This window comes from Ruditapes philippinarum, unplaced genomic scaffold (genome assembly GCF_026571515.1).
Source record: "Ruditapes philippinarum isolate M1 unplaced genomic scaffold, ASM2657151v2 ctg7142_1_1_1_1, whole genome shotgun sequence".
Lineage (NCBI taxonomy): Eukaryota > Metazoa > Mollusca > Bivalvia > Venerida > Veneridae > Ruditapes > Ruditapes philippinarum.
In genome coordinates, this window is record NW_026863275.1 from 25162 (window position 1) to 44916 (window position 19755).

The 19755-nt window shown below is 33.4% G+C and overlaps 1 protein-coding gene across 1 annotated transcript; it reads left to right on the top strand.

Moving 5' to 3' along the window:
- Positions 1-14545: 14545 nt before the first annotated feature.
- LOC132721678 (piggyBac transposable element-derived protein 4-like) lies at positions 14546-19323 on the top strand. The gene is made up of 4 exons (XM_060706026.1): positions 14546-15177; positions 15863-16301; positions 18466-18871; positions 19028-19323. The coding sequence occupies exons 1-4, from the start codon at positions 14546-14548 to the stop codon at positions 19321-19323; spliced, it is 1773 nt and encodes a 590-aa protein (XP_060562009.1).
- Positions 19324-19755: the final 432 nt, after the last annotated feature.

Genomic DNA, 19755 nt, shown 5'->3' on the forward strand with positions numbered 1-19755 from the left:
CCAACCTATCTCCCGCGCGGGAGACAAATTTCTCCCGCAATCGTATTTGTCTTCCCCCATATCCCCCCCTCTCAATTCTGAATCTTTACATGCAAATTTCAGCAACCACTGTGGGTTTTTCTCTGATTTTAAGCTTTAAAAAAGCTGCTGTGTAGCTTGAATATATCAAAACTCATCCAAGTACTGTTTACCGATCATAGTATGACATGTTATAGTCCAGTTTACTTTTTACGATTACTTCCGGTTTTGACTTAAATCAGTTACGTATTTAGTTATGCATAAGCCTTATAAAAAATAAGTGAACGTTTAAAATATCTTGATTTTACTCTGTAACACCAAAGAAAACAATACACAGCCAGTGGTGTCACTTAACAGGTGCACAGGTAAAGCACCCAAGCCACACGCAGTGAGCCGTGACTAATTCTGTCTGGCCAGCACGGTTGGTAAAAATCAAAGTGAGTTTGGAACACTGAGTGTTTATACAAGCTACCAATAAAAGTGAAGCTCGAGGAAAAGTGTAAAAGCATTTCACAAGAGTTTTTAAAGTTTATAGTACCGGTACTATGAATTACAGGGATGCTATAGACATTACAACAGAGATCATTTTTAAATGATACTGTAGAAATACATGTTGTTTTGTGAATTAAAAATTCTTTCTATATATAAGGCAAAAAATAATTTTCATGAATATTATTTACTGGTATTTTCTTAACTGGGTTTCACTGCATATTCAAAATACGCAAAATAAATTTTCTGTGTTTACCCTAGATGTCAGCATGCAGTGGTGGTTCAATACTCAACAATAAGAAGACAATATAAAAAGTGGCACTATTGACTTCTTGTATTGTACCATGCAAACAAATTAATAGTTTTCTGAACACAACACAAGTTGTAATTGCACATTGGTAGTCATAGAAATAAACATAGGTAATCACAGATTACAAAGCTCACCGAGACGAGACATCACCCTTATGAGACTTCACCTTTATGAGACCACCTTTATGAGACCACCTTTATCATATTAAATGAAAATCATACTTTATGATCTTGGATATTCATGGATTCTGTTTTGACACAATATCCTATATCATCTGTTAAAAAATTGTATGATAATCATATGTTCATATGTTAATCAATACAATAATATACAATTAAATATTGCATCCTATCATATTTACAACATATATCATATAATACAATAAAATACCATAATAAACAATGATCAGATATGATATTGTAACGTATGATATGACATTGTATTGTGTTATACGTTATTGTATTTGATCACATAATACAATATAATATATAAAACAATATAGTATTATATTACAATATCATATTACACAATAACGTTGAAACATATGATATTATATTGTATAATGTAGTATGATATTGTATGATACTATCATTTTTGAAACATAATATGATATTGTATCATATGATACAATATAATTTGATACAACATTGTATCATATCAAATGATACAATATTATGTGATAAAGTAAAATATATAAAACATTATATATTATACACATTGTATCATATGATACAATAATATATTTTACAATATCATACAATATAATTTCATGTGATGTGATAATATATCATATTATAAACCAATATCATATTATACAATATCGTATGATACGATATTATATAATATTTCAGTATCATATTATACAATTTCATGTGATATAATTCTATATAACAGAAACTTATATCGTATCATACAATATCATATGATACAATATTATAGAATATACGATATTGTATCATACGATACAATATTATATTTTGCAATATCTTATGTAAAAGTATCATGTGATAAAATAATAAATTAATAATACAATATAATATTATACAATATTGTATCATAATATACAATACTATACATAACGATATCATGTTACAATATCATAACATAAAATATCAAAAAAATTGATACAATATCATATTGTATTATATAACTTTTATAATATTACATGATATTATATTGTATCATATTAAACAATATTGTTTCATCCCATACAATACTTTATCATAGGAATCATGTTATATCATTTATCAACAAACACATCTATCTATCGAGCAGGTTTGAGTGAGGAAGGAGATTTCTATAGCATCCTTGATAATGGAGATCAGGCTCTGTATCTGAAGCAACCTCTGCGTTTCATTTATAATATAGTTAAATCAACTATGCAAGCTATCATCTATAATACATGTGACCTGTTCCAAAAAACTAAACCTCATCCAGCATCTGAAACCTATGGCTCAGATTCAGCATTCAAGCCTGTCAGGTGCATCAGTATACATAAGACACATCTCCATGCAAATTTGGTGAAGTTCAGACCAGTAATAACTAAGATATCATCATCAGAGGGCACTAGCAATCAAAACCTTAACCTGCTCCAACATCCGCAACCTACGGCTCAGATTCAACATCCATGCCTGTCAGGTGCATCTGTATCATAAGACACACCATCCATTCAAGTTTGGTGAAGTTAGGACCTGTAATAACCAAGATATATTTTTTAGCATCCTTGATAATGGAGATCAAGCTCTGCATCTGAAGCTTCCTCTGTGATTCATTCATATTACAGTTTAATTAACTATGCAAGTTTGAAATAGTATTATTATCTATTAAACATGTGACCTGTTCCAAAAAACTTAACCATATCCAGCATCTGAAACCTATGGCTCAGACTCAGCATTCAAGCCCGTCAGGTGCATCAGTATCATAAGACGCACCATCCATGGAAGTCTGGTGAAGTTAGGACAAGTAGTAACTAAGATAAAATCATCAGAGGGCACCTGTTTCAAAAACTTTAACCAGCTCTAAAAACTAAACCTCCTCCAGCATCCGAAACCTATGGCTCAGATTCAGCATTCAAGCCTGTCTGGTGCATCAGTATCATAAGACGCACCATCCATGGAAGTCTGGTGAAGTTAGGACAAGCAGTAACTTAGATATTGCTATCAATGGGCACCTGCAACAAAAACTTTAACCTGCTCTAAAAACCTTAACCTCCTTCAGCATCTGTAACCTATAGCTCAGATTCAGCATCCAAGCCTGCCTGGTGCATCAGTATCATAAGACACACCATCCATGGAAGTCTGGTGAAGTTAGGACAAGCAGTAACTTAGATATTGCTATCAATGGGCACCTGCAACAAAAACTTTAACCTGCTCTAAAAACCTTAACCTCCTCCAGCATCCGAAACCTATAGCTCAGATTCAGCACTCAAGCCTGTCTGGTGCATCAGTATCATAAGACACACCATCCATGCAAGTTTGGTGAAGTACGGACCTGCAGTAACTTAGATATTGCTATCAAAGGGCACCTGCAACAAAAAAACTTTAACCTGGTCCAACACCTTAACCTCCTCCAGCATCTGAAATTTAGGACTCAGATTCAGCATCCAAGTCTTTCAAGTCCATAAGTAGGTCCAGATGCATCATCCATGCAAGTTTGGTGAAGATAGGACAAGTAATAGCTTAGATACAGGACCTGCAACAAAAACTTTAACCAGGTCCGGACGCCGACGCCGAGGGTATAGCATAAGCTCCCCCTGACTTCGTCTCGGTGAGCTAATAAAATTTAAAATGATTGCAAATGCATTAATTACAATGGTAAAATAAGGTGTCTAACAGTATTCTTAATATATATTTGCATTTCACCTGAAAAACGTCGTTTACGCAAAATCTCCCCCTTAGCCAAGTTGGTAAGGGGGAGATTCTCCCACATAGCAGCTTTGAAAGGTTAACAGGTATGTTATCGCTTACATTTATTTTGGAGACCGTGCCCTATAACAAATAAATTTACATATCAAATTTTATTTCTATCTGGCATGGTCTCCAATTAAAATGTAAAACTTAATTTTTACACCTTATTGTATTCATCCACAATATCTTGATTAATCAAATTTATACTTATGCAATGAGTTGTCAATAATTAGGGAGGCAAAGTTGTTTTTTTGGACACAATTTAGTTGAATAAATGGAATAAAAATCTTGTAATATGTTTAATGCTTTAAGGAACTTATTTCTAATGCGCATTTAAAAGGCGGTGCAGAGCATGAATTTTTGGACGATTGCCAATCCAGACGATCGCCAGAAGGTTGCTGAGCATTAGCTCGACACCTTAAAAATGGTGTAATTCCTGATCATAGTGATGCTGATGTAGTCACCCCATCATTAAATCCAGGATAGGAGGTATTCGTCTTTTACCTTTATTATCTTTTACATGTTGTTTAGAGATTTACGTACACTTCAGAAAAATTTGCTAACCTTTGTTTTCATATTAATAGGATTAATTTAAGTGATGATGAAGAGCTAGAGGAAGAGTATGAGGATTCTGGAGAAGACTGAGTTGGAAGTTGAAAAAGAGCTTGAGCTCTTGTAGTGCTAACTTTCAATGCATTACTCAATGAAAAGTAGGGATGTCAACGAGTACTGTGGAATCATTAGATTTATTGGTGGCTCAATTTTCGTGGAATTCGTGGGAACCTCTCATCCACAAATTAACATCCTCCACGAATTAATAAATAAGTGTTAATTAGTTAGTACCGCCTATTAATCTAATAAGCAAGGCAATAAAGCATATTATTTATTGTCAAGGAAAGGGTGTGTTAGTTGTGCCAAAATGGAAATCTTCAGTTTTCTGGCCAGCTATTGTTGATATATCTGGAAATTTTGGATGGTTTATCAAACAGCATGTCGAATATGAAAAACCCTTACATTTTTTCTGTGCAAGTTTTGACAAGAATAGTATTTTTGCAGCCAATAAATTCAACAGTAATGTACTTGTGCTGAATATAGATGCTACATAGTGATTTTTTGGAGGACTGTACTCATTATCGTGATTGATTGTATTACATATGGTTTTAAAACCTGAATTTACATCCAAGAATGACTGGTTTTGAATAAGGTGACTGTTTCTCTTGTTTGTATACTGTGGTTTCATCAATATTCGTTGAATACCAATTTTCGTGGATTTCGTTATTCAGTTAATCCACGAAATTAAGTGTTAACTGAAGTGCAATTTCTATTAACATTTTGTATTGGTATGGTCATTGGCCACGAATTTACGTTTCCTTGAAACTGTGAATTTCACTTTATCCTCGAAAATTGATACCCTTGAAAATTAATGGAACCACATTATACGTTTATAAGTGGAGTACTGTGCACCCAAGGAGATGACTGTTTTCTCTTGTTCAGATTTGTATGCCGTATTTTCCCGACGAATCACCTATGCAGACAACTAGTCGAATTACTCACTTTTAGCCAAAATTTTAACAAAATCCTACGATACGTCGATTCAGACGATATGTCGATCTTATCACTTCAAACTGCAGTAACATTATCAGTGTATGATGCCACAATGTCCCCGATATTGCTACCAATTATCATTAATGATTAACATTTAAACAATAACACTTTATACTTATGCATCATATTTTCAAATACTGGCAACATCTACAATGTCGCTTGCATTTTAAACAATTCCCGATATCGCATGTTATGCAAAACTAAACTTACTTTGTCAGAAATATTTTATTCCCATGCATGAAAATAATTATCCACTCTGACCATCGCAAGTGTATTCGCCATTACGTAACCAGCCACCTTTTGACTCGCATGGTCAATGTTTGTTTAACCATTTTCAGTGTCAGAGGCATGCAACTGTCTCGTGTCAGACTTAAAATGGGGATATCAAGTGCAGAAAGCTTAGCAATTACTATGATTTGATGAAACTTGTTTACTTTGTATCCAGTAATGCAGTTACACGCTATTGATTTACATAGACACTGTTAGAAAAAGATCGATCATCTGTACGACTTGAAAATGACGATATATACTACATACATACGTTTCCTAAAATTTTTATTTAACAATAATCAAAGAATTGGACAGTAATTAATCAACGTACTATAATCACTCTTATAATGGTACTCTTTATATACACAGCGAGTGAAATTGCCGCAAAGATCTCAGCCTTAAATAGGGCAAGATTATTAACACAACCGGTGTCAGCCTATTGTATAAACAGTAGTATTGATAATTGCCCATTACGTATTTTAAGATTGAATTTGTCGATAAAATATTTCTTATTTATACTTTCCATTAACAACTCTTAACTAACAAGAGATGTTTGTGAAACCCCCCTCCCTTGGAAACATCCACAAGGAAAATGAACGTAAACTGCAAATAACTGGTATTTTTCTAAGTTCAAGGGCCATAACTCTGTCGAAAATTGCTCTATCATACCCAAAATCAAACTTGACTTAGATATTATTTAGATAAATCATAAAATTTCATATCCAAATGTGCACCCTCTGCAAAGAAAATGAGCAGAAACTGCAAATAACTGGCATTTTTCTATGTCCAAGAGGCATAACTCTGTCGAAAATTGCTCGATCGTACCCAAAATCAAACTTGATTTAGATATCATCATGATAAACCTGTATACCAAATTTAATTTCAATATGTTTATCCTCTGCAAAGAAAATGAGCGGAAACTGCAAATAACTGGAATTTTTCTACGTCCAAGGGCCATAACTCTGTCGAAAATTGCTCGATAGTACCCAATATTCACCTTGACCTAGATATTATCATGATAAACCTGTATACGAAATTTCTTTCCAATATGTTCATTCTCTGCGAAGAAAATGAGCGGAAACTGCAAAAACTAGAATTTTTCTAAGTCCAAGGGCCATAACTCTGTCGAAAATTGCTCGATTGTACCCAATATCGAACTTGACCTAGATATTATCAAGATAAACCTGTATACCAAATTTCATTTCAATATGTTCATCCTCTGCGAAGAAAATGAACGGAAACTGTTGGTGGACCGACCGACCGACAGACAGCAGCAAAACAATATGCCCTCCCTTCTTCGAAGGAGGGCATAATAAAATAATAAAACTTTAAAACATTCCCCGGACCTACTGCAATATTTTTTTCCATTCAAATTTGGTTTCAATTTTACTGCGCAATGTTATCTTCCCACTAGTGATATATGGAACCATGTGACGATGTGTTTATAAAAACAGAACAGTAAAACTTTTAATTGATTAAAGACAATGTACCATTTTTTAATAACTGTTATTATTATGTATTTTAGGTTTAACAGAAGAGTGACAATGATAATTAATAAAGATGAACAGTGAATTTAACAATGTAATTTTCAATCACACAGCCAACTCAAGATGGTTAAAACCAAGATTTTTAATGCTATTTTTAACAATTATCTGACCTCAAGCCTTAGACAAGTCGATCAAGACGATAAGTCAGGTGCTCTGCTTCAGAGAAAAAAATACCGACTTATCATCGGATATATGGTACATTAGTGGTAAGACTGTATTGCCTAATATAAGTTAATTATATTTATTTTATTTTATTTTAATGTCATAATTAATCAGTTTTTATTCTGATGTATTTACAGACATTGCATAACTGTCAAGGCCACTGGCGAGACATTTTGAAGGTTAAACAACATCCCCATCGCGTTTTTGTGAATCTCTTGCCAGGTAGTGATGTTCCAATCATCGATTATAATCGAAAATCGATCGATTGTTATCGCATTCTAAGCACTCGATCATAAAAAGTTTCCTAACGATTAATCGGTTGAGGTTTTTTCTCTTTCAACAAGTGCTTATCATAAACAAAATATTCAAGACGCAAATTATCTAAACCATAAAAAGGTGCGCGATCTGCAAATGGCTGACATGTCAGACGAGCTCCATATTCTTACTCAGGAAACAAAGCACATTCTCGAATTTGGACGCATTTTGGTTTTAAGAAAATAAATGTTGGAATGCCTACTAAAGAAAATCTTTCGAATATAATTTTTTATAGCTAGAAATACTAATTTAATCAAATTATGACAGCTTAGTAAATGAGTCTGTTCATTGTATCTTGTTTATTTACATTATTTAGCACTACACTATAAAAATATAAAAATCTCCGATTATAATTGATAATTAGTTAGTTGTGGAAAACCGATTATCGATTATGAAAATCTCACCGATTCCCATCACTATTGCCTGGTGTTATTAAACGTGCGAAGTCCAAGCATCAAACCAAAAATATGACGGTTATTTCAAAAGATTTTAAGTCTGGTGTCTGCAGCACAATTTTCAACCACTGCCAGCTTCAGTTGCTACAGTTTCCCTTTTTCTGACCAGTCTTGTACAACAACGAGTGTCGTCATCAGTACTAGAAGCATTTTATTATAGCATAAATTGGATTCATTCTCAAGCTTCATGCATTAATCCATGTGAGGAAAAATTTCTAAAGCTTACTCTTGAAGAAGGAAAACGAGTTCTTGCGAAACCAGTTAATAAGAAAGAACCAATAACTATTGAAATTCTTATAAAGCTTAAGGAGGAGTACCAAAACGATCCAAATAATGCATTGAAGTTGAGAGTTTTCTTGATGTGCCTTTTATGATTTTCGGAATTTTTGCGGTTCAGCAAACATTATCAAACATTCAGTTGTGTGACATCAAATGGAAAGAAGCATACATAGAAATTAAATAAAAGCAAAACTGACGTTTACAGAAGAAAAAATGTAGTTATCATTGCAAAAACTGGAAATGATATGTGTCCCATTTTTAGGTTGAGAAAATATATTTCATTATATTAAAATAATTGCAATTGAATGTGTCTGTAAGTGATTATTTGTTTACAGCTATAACTTTCAAGAAATCTTTGGGGGTTTTTAAAGTCTGCTATGCATCTAAACCATTGTCCTACACCAGAGCAAGAGAGATTCTGTTATCGGCTCTCAGCAACATTGGCCTTGACGGTTCAGTTTTCTTTACATAGTTTAAGAAGGGGGGGTGCTACTGCTGCTTCAAACAATAACGTTCCAGATAGATTACTTAAAGTACATGGGCGTTGGGCTTCTGATAAGGCTAAGGATGGGTATATTGATGACAGCATTCAGAAAAAACTTTTAGTTTAGATAAATTTGAGCTTATAAATTTGTTTAGTGTACTTTACACCTTTGTTTATTTGCGACTTTGTAATGAACGCACCTAACCTATTTAATTTTGTTGTTGTTTTTTAAATTAGACAAGAAAAGATTTATTTTCGGAGGAGTGAAACGAGGGAGAAAATAACAGTAACTTTTTACAGGGCATTAGTTACACTTCACCGCACATGGGTGGCTCACTTCTTTGTAAGATAAAAGCTACCGAAATCAATAGTTGTTCCGGATGACTGCACACAGGATTGACCTTACCTGTGTACACTTTTTATTGTTGGTGAGTTTACCAATTGCATGTTTTAATTTCAGGTTGGGTGTGCACCATTAAGAATTATCTAATCATGTAATTTCTGAATCAAAAGTGACTGACTTTGAAACATGTGACATTGAGGAAATTCTGATTACCTTCAATTTTACATCGGGGTAGAAAACTTAATCAAAGTACTGAAGAACTGATGAGAGTTGATTTTGTCAATGTTTATTTATTTTTAAATCAATGATATGTTATTTTGCATGACAAGTACATGTATTTTCTAATTTGAATTACGCAATTCTTTATAATATGAATTTTTTTACTTTTCCGACAAGAATGTCGAGAAACCCCCATATGAATAATGTTAAATAATATTTAAAGATAAAATTTATTCAATCAAACTATGTATCAGTGATAGAAATATTTCTCGAAAATTGTATGGATCAAAGCAATATTGAACTCTAGTCTCGTTCAAGCAAACGCTCGGTTGACACTGTAAATCTCCGACAAGGATTTACAGAGACAGCCGAGCGTCGAGTTGAACGAGACTATATTGACCTCTGGCGTAGGAATACATACAACTACAAAAAATATTTAAATAGTTCGTACCATTTAAAATCGACTATTTTCAAGGTATTTAGAAATAAGTTTCCTTGAAAAACAATGCTTCAGCATACATTACATCGAATTTGTCAATTATTTTCAAGAACTAAGTCTTATCAGCAGCAATGATTTGTGCTGAGGTCCAAACACTGTTTCACTTTCGGTTTGTCTGAGTAACTGCATAGGAGAGTTGATTAAAATCAACTCCCAAAAATTAAAATTCAAATTTGTTTGTTTTCATGCATATTTTATTATTTAAGAGCATTTTATATAATAGAAAAAGAATTAAAATAAATTGTGCATGTGAAAAGAGGAACTGTTAAGACAATTAGCCATTTCTTATTACTTCCTGTCAAAATGGGGGCCACTTTCAAACCATCGTAATAAAGAGAAACATTTTCTTTTGAGCATTAACAAACAAAATAAAGACTAAACTGCTATTTCATTGTTAATGCAAGGTAAATTATTTCATTTCAAACTATTGACATACAGATCAGTCCACTAAAGTTTTAAACTTTTATTATGAAAATCAAATTATTAATGCAAATTCTTACATTGAAATTGACAACCAAAACTGAATAAATGATGTTATGTGATCGCGGTAACTTCACCAGAACTTCCTCATAAAAAGAAGTTGAAGTTATTCTGTCCTCTGAGTTCATGATCGTGTAAAGTTACTTCCTTGGCAAAAAAATGATAGTTGATTAATAAAAAGACATTTCTAATGCAAAATAGAAACTAAAACAATTATAAATTAACCAGTTGGCTATCCTCTATAGAACGATGGTAAGTGGGTCATTGGGTAGGACTTAGTCTAATACCCTAAATACACTGAAGTAAAGTGACAGATTTTTATTTGTCACTTAGCTTACAAATGATGAGATATTTCCTTTATTAGAGATATAAATACATTAAATAAATCAAATTTCAACCCAGAAAAGCTTTTTATTTTTTATTTTAAAATAGTTAGATTTTTTATTAGCTGTTGTGGACATACTTCTAGTGTTGTTACGATAGTCGCAGACTATCGAAAAATTGTCGCTGAAGGCAGCAGGTCGGCGACAATCGTTAGTAAGTCTTTATCATCGATAGTCGCTAAAAATTTAGTAATGTGACAGATAACCTTTTATTGCGTAGCAATATTCATAAAACGACCAACCTAAGGGGCGACTTGCTTTGTGATCTGTAACTTTGCCAGAATTTCCTCCGAAAGAGAAGTTGAAGTCGCCCAGTATGCTGAGTTTACAATCGTGTTAATTCAACCCAAAGGCAATAAAATGATAATTATCAAATTCGTAAGACGTTTTCACAAGCTTATTTAACCCCTTTTGCGATTAGGAACTAGCGACTGTCTTGTCTTAATGGGTTATAAAAACGAGGGATACTAACTGATACTGTGCATTGAAAATTACAACTGATGTCTATTACTTTTCATGCTGATATTACAATTACAGTTTGAAAATTCTAATTAGTTAATACTGTCAAATTATTGCTAAAATATTCATAAAACCATGTTTTACAGCTGTCTTCAAACTTAAACAGATCCGCTACATAACGATTGTAATTGGGTCAAAGGGTTGCACTAATGCCTCCAAAATACGCAGAAGTACAAGGACTGATTTTATTTGTCATTTTACTCACAGAATTACAAAACGTTTAAAGTATAAAATGTGTAAATGTATCAGATCAATAAAGTTTAACAAATTTGATAAGTGTTTAAAAAATTTTGAAGTGGTTATATTTTTATTTACTAGCTTGCTTCTAATCCAATTTAAATTAAAATTTTGCCCTAGGTTGGTCCCTAAGTATAATATTTAATTCATTTCATTGACAAGATAAGTTCATAAAAAATTATGAATTATAAATTTAAAAAAAGGTATTTTATTTGATGCTGGTATCTTTCACTCATAAACAGAATGAAAAAAAATTAATCATTGTTGGAATTTGAAAGTTTACATGATCGATTTTATAATCGATTGTAAGCTGCCGTTTCAATTCGATTATCGATAGTAAAATTGGTCCGATTTTACAGCACTACATACAGCAAAACTCGGTTATAACGAAGTCACTGGGACCTAGGAATTTACTTCGTTATATCCGTAATTCGTTATAACCGTATAAGAAATTCATTAAATTTACATAGTTGGGGATCCAAGATGACTTCGTTATATCCGTAAATTTGCAATATCCGTGTTCGTAGTAAACGAGTGTTACTGTACTTCTAATCCAATTTACAAGTATTTAAGTATAGTCTATCCCAAAATATTAAACAATATTTTAAATTTAAGTTTTGAATTTGTGAATTGTTAACTTAATAAAATGAAGTCTCCCTGATTTAATTCTCAAACTTCTTTCTATATATATTTTTTTGTTGGTGAGAAGTAAAATCTTCCTACAAACAAGAGGCCCATGGGCCACATCGCTCACCTGTGGAACAATAGGTATGATAAAATCAGCTTAATGGACTCATAATACAAACTATCTGGAGATGTACAATAATACATGTAGATCCTGTATTAATAAAATCCATTTTCCCCCCTCGATATTCTTATGTTAATAATCATTAGTCCCTTTTCTAACAGGTTGACTTTATAGTCATATCACATGTTGAGTATTGCAGTTCTCAAAAAAATCCTTAACAATTGTTTATATATGGGATATAAACCTACATCAAATTCTGATGTGAAGCCGAAGAATTGTCCTGGAGCCAAAGTTTAAACAATTATAAAGAATCATCTGGCTGATTATTTTCTGTGAGGAAGATTTTTAAATATTTACTCTATATATTCCTATGTTAAGTTTTGACCCCCAATTGTGACCCCACCCTACCCCCGGGGTCATGATTTTCAGAACTTTGAATCAACACTACCTGAGGATGCTTCCACACAAGTTTCTGCTTTCCTGGCTGATTAGTTTTTGAGAAGAAGATTTTTAAAGATTTACTCTATATATTCCTATGTTAAACTTTAACACCCCTTCATTGTGGCCCCACACTGCCCCCTGGTGGTCACGATTTTCACAACTTTGAATCTACACTACCTGAGGATGCTTCCACACAAGATTCACATACCTGTTAACCTTTCAAAGCTGCTATGTGGGAGAATCTCCCCCTTACCAACTTGGCTAAGGGGGAGATTTTTCGTAAACGACGTTTTTTCATGTGAAATGCAAATATATATTAAAAATACTTTTAGATACCTTATTTTACCATTGTAATTAATGCATTTGCAATCGTTTTAAATTTTATTATTTCTATGACTACCAGTGTGCAATTACAACTTGTGTTGCTATACATGTTCAGAAAACTATTATTTTGTTTGCATGGTACAATACAAGAAGTCAATAGTGCCACTTTTTATATTAAGTCTTCTTATTGTTCAGTATTGAACCATCACTGCATGCTGACATCTAGGGTAAACACAGAAAATTTATTTTGCGTATTTTGAATTTGCAGTAAAAGTCAGTTAAGAAAATACCAGTAAATAATATTCATTAAAATTATTTTTTTGCCTTATAGGCCTATATAAGATAGATTTTAAATTCACAAAACATGTATTTATCCAGTATCATTTAAAAATGATCTCTGTTGTAATATCTATAGCATCCCTGTAATTCATAGTACTGGTACTATAAAGTTTAAAAACTCTTGTGAAACACTTTTTTATCGGTAGCTTGTATAAACACTCAGTGTTCCAAACTCACTTTGATTTTTACCGACCGTGCTGGCCAGACAGAATTTGTCACGACTCACTGCACATGGCTTGGGTGCTTTACCTGTGCACCTGTTAACCCTTTGTGTGCGGCGACCCAACATGTTGGGTTTGGAATAGTCGACGTTCTCGTGCGGCAACCCAACATGTTGGGTTTGAGAAAGAATTCAGCACGTCGTCACTTTAACCTCAAATAAAATAAAAACGATCGAGTATTTTGCTCGTGAATGAATGAAATTAGAGAAAATAAATGATTTATGTTTAAATATAAAATTATAAGCTTAGTTTTTTAAAAGGATATACGTTAAACGATGAATTTAAATTCGTCATCTAATTTTGGAAATAGGGAAATTCCGCGCCATTGTTAATCTCGAAAACAATCGGTCAATCTAAACTTGCATCAAAGAAAACAAATTCAATAACATATATAATCAAGAGAAAACATTATTTTGATAAAAAAGTAAAAGATTAATTTAGTTAATGTACAATAAAAAAAAACGAAAAAAGCAAAAACCTTCCTAACAATGACCTTAACCTTGCATATTTCTTCCGGTGAAAACGAAAGTTGAAGGCTTAACAATCATCTATCTGTGTTTAATTGCTATATTCTCGCTAAAAATGATAATTTTTAAATGATTTATTGCTTTGGAATACTGTGTGTACATGTAATTGTTTCATTTTACTGTAAGTACGACATGTGCCTTCAGGATAATCATAAACATTATCGCGCGAGACATCTCCAGGCAGAAAACGCTATTCATTTATGATACATGTTACCAATGTTTTAAAATAAGGGTTTAATTAGAACTCTCTGACCTTTTTCATTATTTTTTATACTATTTTAATTGAAAAGCTGTTATTTATGACAATATTTGTTAAATTTAGTATAAACACAACAAAAATGTTGAAAGTGTTGCTACTATACAGTAATGTTGCTATGCATACGTAAATACCTCTCTTCTGAACGTGCTGAGCAGAAGATAATTTAATGGCGACAGCAAGGAATTTCGATTTTGAAGAATTTTTGAATGAGTTTGCAGCAGATGAGGACAGTGATTTTGAATTTGAGGGTTTTGATTTAGATGACATTACAGTGAGTAGGCCAACAGAAAACTTTGAAAACTTTATAGATGCAGACAATTGGGTGGCAGGAGACAGGGAGCCCCCATCCCTTGACTATACAAAAACTCCTGGATTAAAACAAGCAGTTCACAACAAAGATTCCCCTCGAGAATATTTTGAACTATTTTTTAATGACAATGATTTTGAATTTCTTGCACAACAAACCAATCTGTATGCACAACAGTTCTTGAGATCTGCTCAGTTGAAACCTTGTAGTAGGTTCCATAAATGGCATGAAACAAATCGCTCAGAAATGAAGCAATTTATATCACTCCTCATGCTGATGGGACTTGTGCATCAGCTAGACATCAAGGAGTACTGGACAACCGATCCACTGACTACTACACCCTTTTTTCCCAGCGTCATGCCAAGGGACAGGTTTTTGTCATTGATGACTTTCTTGCATCTAAATGACAATTCGGAATTTGTGCCACGTGGAGAAGAGGGCTATGATCCTCTCTTTAAACTGGGTCCCTTGTTTCAAAAGATTTTGGACAGGTAAAAGAATGTATTGCATGTAAAAAGTCTGATTATATAGAACTTTATTATACCAACCAGAAATGAAATTTGGGATGTTTAAGAATCACCTTGCCTATCTGTCTCTATATTTGTCCAGACCAGTTCTTTATTCTGTCCAAAATTTCTGCTACCACTATTATTTGTATGATAATTAGATAATCATAAAAAATTATATATTTTTGCCCTACTGGTAGATAAAAATGCTCAAATCAAAGCAATACGGTTGCTGAAATACTGAATACAGGGTTATTTTTGCCCAGTGTAATTTTTTGCCCTATTACACTTGGAAACAGTTTCCCCCGTCTTGAGTTTGCCCAGACACAGTTGTGTTTAAAGAGAGATATTATGAGACATTAGAATTCACCAAGTTTTAAATTTGCTGACAACAAGGGTGAAAAGGGCAAAAATAAAAAAGAGGCGAATACAGTAAAACTCGTTTAGTACGAACACGGATATTGCGAATTTACGGATATAACGAAGTCATCTTGGATCCCCAGCTATGTAAATTTAATGAATTTCTTATACGGTTATAACGAATTACGGATATAACGAAGTAATTTCTTAGGTCCCATTGACTTCGTTATAACCGAGTTTTGCTGTATTTCCCTGTATACAGTAGATACTGATTCCATGAATATATTTTTCCTTACTTGATTCTTCCAAGGTTTGACACAGTGTATCAGCCCCATCAAAATTTATGCATTGATGAAGGCATGGTTCCATGGAGAGGAAATCTACACTTCCGAGTGTACAGCCCAGATAAGCCAGACAAGTATGGGCTTAAAGCATACATACTTTGTGATGCGGAAAATGGGTATTGTATGAAAATGAAGTTGTACACAGGGAAACCTTCAGTACCCCCCAGTGACAAAGGTGCGACTTACGACTTAGTTATGTCACTTTTACGGAACCACTATGCTTGTGGACACATTCTGTACTGCGACAACTATTATTCGAGTCCACAGCTATTCATGGATCTATGGTGTCTTGGAGTAGGTGCCACTGGCACAGTTCGTCCTAATCGTCGTGGGATACCCCAAGAGATTAAAGAGGTCTCCAAACTATGTTCAACTAGTCATTGTAGCATTCTACTTTCTTATTTTGTATAGACTAATTTCCTCTTAAACATTTCTTTTGGGCTCTATTGATCTGATATGGTTAAAAATTAAACCAAACTTAACCAATATATAGTTTAAGGGTCCTCGACACACTGTGACTTCTACTTTTTATAACAGTATGTCACAACATGGCCATTAAAATGCATTGAGAAACAATTTATATCACCAAAATTTGGTGTCTCTATGGCAGGTTAAGTTTTGGTCTACCAACCCGCAGGTCCTGAGATTGAATACTGAAGGGACTTTTATTTTCAGGAAGAGTGGTAAAATTTTAAATTGAAAGATTTTTTGGTCATTTTGAAATTAAATTAAGACATGCTAAAAATCCATATCTTTAAGGGGCCTCACTACGCCTTAATCGAAATAGTTTCTCAAATCAGCAGAAAATTACTTGATTATGATAGAAAGCATGATGGATAAGAAGTATATATCAAATAGGTGAAAAAATGTGCAATTTTAGATAAAAAATGGTATTTTCAAAAATTTCATTTAGTAAACACAAGCATTCTGAGAGTATTGCATAAGCAATACACGTCCCCTACCGGTTTGTATTATTCTATGAAAACTTCCAAGCACACAACTATTTCAGAGCTATTGTAAACGAGATGCCATATGCTTTAATCAGAGATAAAAGAACAGAGGAAATTAAAACTATGTAGTTGATATAGAAATTAAATAGGAAATAGGTAAAATAATACTCTTTATTTCATCTCCTGTAATTTCGCCAAGTCTATTCTGTATTCGCTGGTAAAAATTTGTGAAAACAATGCACTGTTATGCACAATATCATTTCTTACCGTCTTCTGTACCCCGAATCAAACCAAACAGTTAAACAGCTCAACCCGCCCAACCCGAACCCGATTGTAATAATAATACAAAAAAACCCTGCCTATTAAATTTACAACACAATGCTTGACACTATTTTATAGAATTCATTTGTTTGTTAGAAAAGATAAAAGGAATGGTACAGGAAAAGGAATGGTACAAGTGACGCACGATATTATTACTGACTAAATACTGACCTCGTTTATTCAGTTACACACCGAACCCGATAACGAACATTAAAAAATTGGAATATAAAAAATTAATTTTCTCGAAAATATGTCAATCAGACACTACAAAAGTGTAAACTTGATCTGTAGTTTGACATTTTGAAGCTGTTCAGCAAGTTTCATATTATTCCTCAAATGCATTAAGAAAAAAAGTGTGGAAAACTGAAGTGGGACAGACAGACGGACTGACGGACGGACAGACAGACGGACGGACGGACGGACGGACAGACGGACGCAGCGGAAAGCTATAGTCCCCTCCGGTGAAACCGGTAGGGGACTAATAAACAAAAGCTCAAGAAGGATTCGAACTCATGACCTGCGGTTCACAAGCCTGAAACTTTAACCACTGAGCTATGATGATATACATCTGAATCGATTGATACAAACAGTTTAACAAAACATTTAAATCGCCATCTTGTGATGTACGTAGTGTCTCAAAAAGTATAAGTCTCGGTGTAGTGAAGTACCTTTAAGTTAAGTAATTTAGAAGAATGAGTCTGCATTCAGAACTTTTCCCAGGTGTGGGGAGGACCCTTAATTTATTGATAAGCAGTTTTAAAATGCATGAATTGTATTCACTTTCCAATCATGCATATGGAAAGTAGAATGTATCAAGGACTCTTGAATTGATCTTCAATTTACAATTGAAATTTATGAATGCACAGTAATATTTAATCACTCAAGAAAAAATATATCTGTTTATTCTTTTAAATAATTCATAATTCAAAAATATGATGTACAATACGCAGCTTATGATACCTAATATCAAAACCTGCTCGTCTCGGTTCCAGGACTCCATGAATCATTAACATACAGTTAAACTTTGATATCTCGAACACTGATATCTTGAATACAATGGATATGTCGAAGTGATTTGTAAGTCCCAACTACTTATTTTTTAAGTATTTTACTCTTGATATCTCAAAGTACTTTGATATCTCGAAGTTTTTAAACAGTCCCATCTAGTAGTTAGAGATAACGAAGTTTGACTGTATTATATAAATGATCCACTATTCTGAATACTGACCTCACCTTCATCTACAATAATTCATAATGTGCAGTTCATCAAATCCTTTTAAGGATAAATTAAATTTCAGATCCATCTTGAGAACAGAGGGGAGGTGAAAGTGCTTTCAAATGGCCCCCTTAGTGTTACTAAATACCAGGATGCTAAACCTGTTTACCTTATAAGCACTGTAGAAAAATCAACCTTGGTGACCACAGGAAAGAGAAATCACAGAAATGAGGAGGTAGTGAAGCCACTTGTGGTTCACAGATACAACAGCAACATGGGAGCAGTGGACAGGCTTGATATGGTTGTATCGGCTTCAAAGCTGCCTGTCAAAACTTTGAAATGGTGGAAAAAAGTCTTTTTTCACATTTTGACACTCATAGTTTCAAATGCATATGTGCTTTACAAGGATAACTGTGAAGATCAGACTCCCCTAAACCACAGGCTGTTTCGGAGAAGACTGATCCATGAGCTTCTCAGCAACTCTGGTGGTAATGTTTAATGCATTGAAATGCACAAACAATATAATAATAATAATAATTTTATTGGCAACTGTATGATAGCTTTATCATACATGCTTGGCCATTTATTCAAGTTCCATAAGATGTGCTTTGGTCACAAAGTAAGATTAAAAATATTATTTATAGAGTTCCACACAAAAGTAACGGGCAGACCTGCAGCTGGCAAGTCCCTGGAGAGGCTTAGTGGTCGCCACTTTTTAAGAAAAATTGTTGCAACCAAGACTGTCTGCAGACTCTGTATTGTATGCAGCAAAGCTTGCAGACAAGCTGAAGGGAGGAAAAGGCCAGGAAGGCAGATATCGTATGAATGTGGCCAATGCAATGTGGCATTGTGCATAGAGCCATGTTTCGAGATTTACCACACCAAACAGGACTACGTACTAGCCTATAAGAGGCTCTTAACCCAGCCCACTGAGGAGTGAACTTGCAACACTATTTGAATGTCCACATTTTATCAAAATTCATTGACATTTAAATTTCATACATTTAACGCATGCATTGTAATTAATTGTTCGAATTGATTTCTGATCTTTTAACAGCAATTCTTTTTTATTCTCTTGATTTAATTTCTCAAAAGTACTTGTACTATATTTTTACAAAAATTATTTGTGGGAAACTTTGATTTTATCCCTATAATTAAACATTGAATATAAAAAAAATCAAAAAATCTTCATTTTACTTAAATTTTGTTGCCATGGTTACCAGGAAATATGCCTAAATGTAAAAAAAAAAACAGCTTGAATTATTTATATTAGAGAAAGCTGATATTAAACATTTTCTGTGACAAATTTCAACAGTATAAGTTAACAATTAATGAAATAAATACACGTCAACTATGCTATGCCAATAAACTT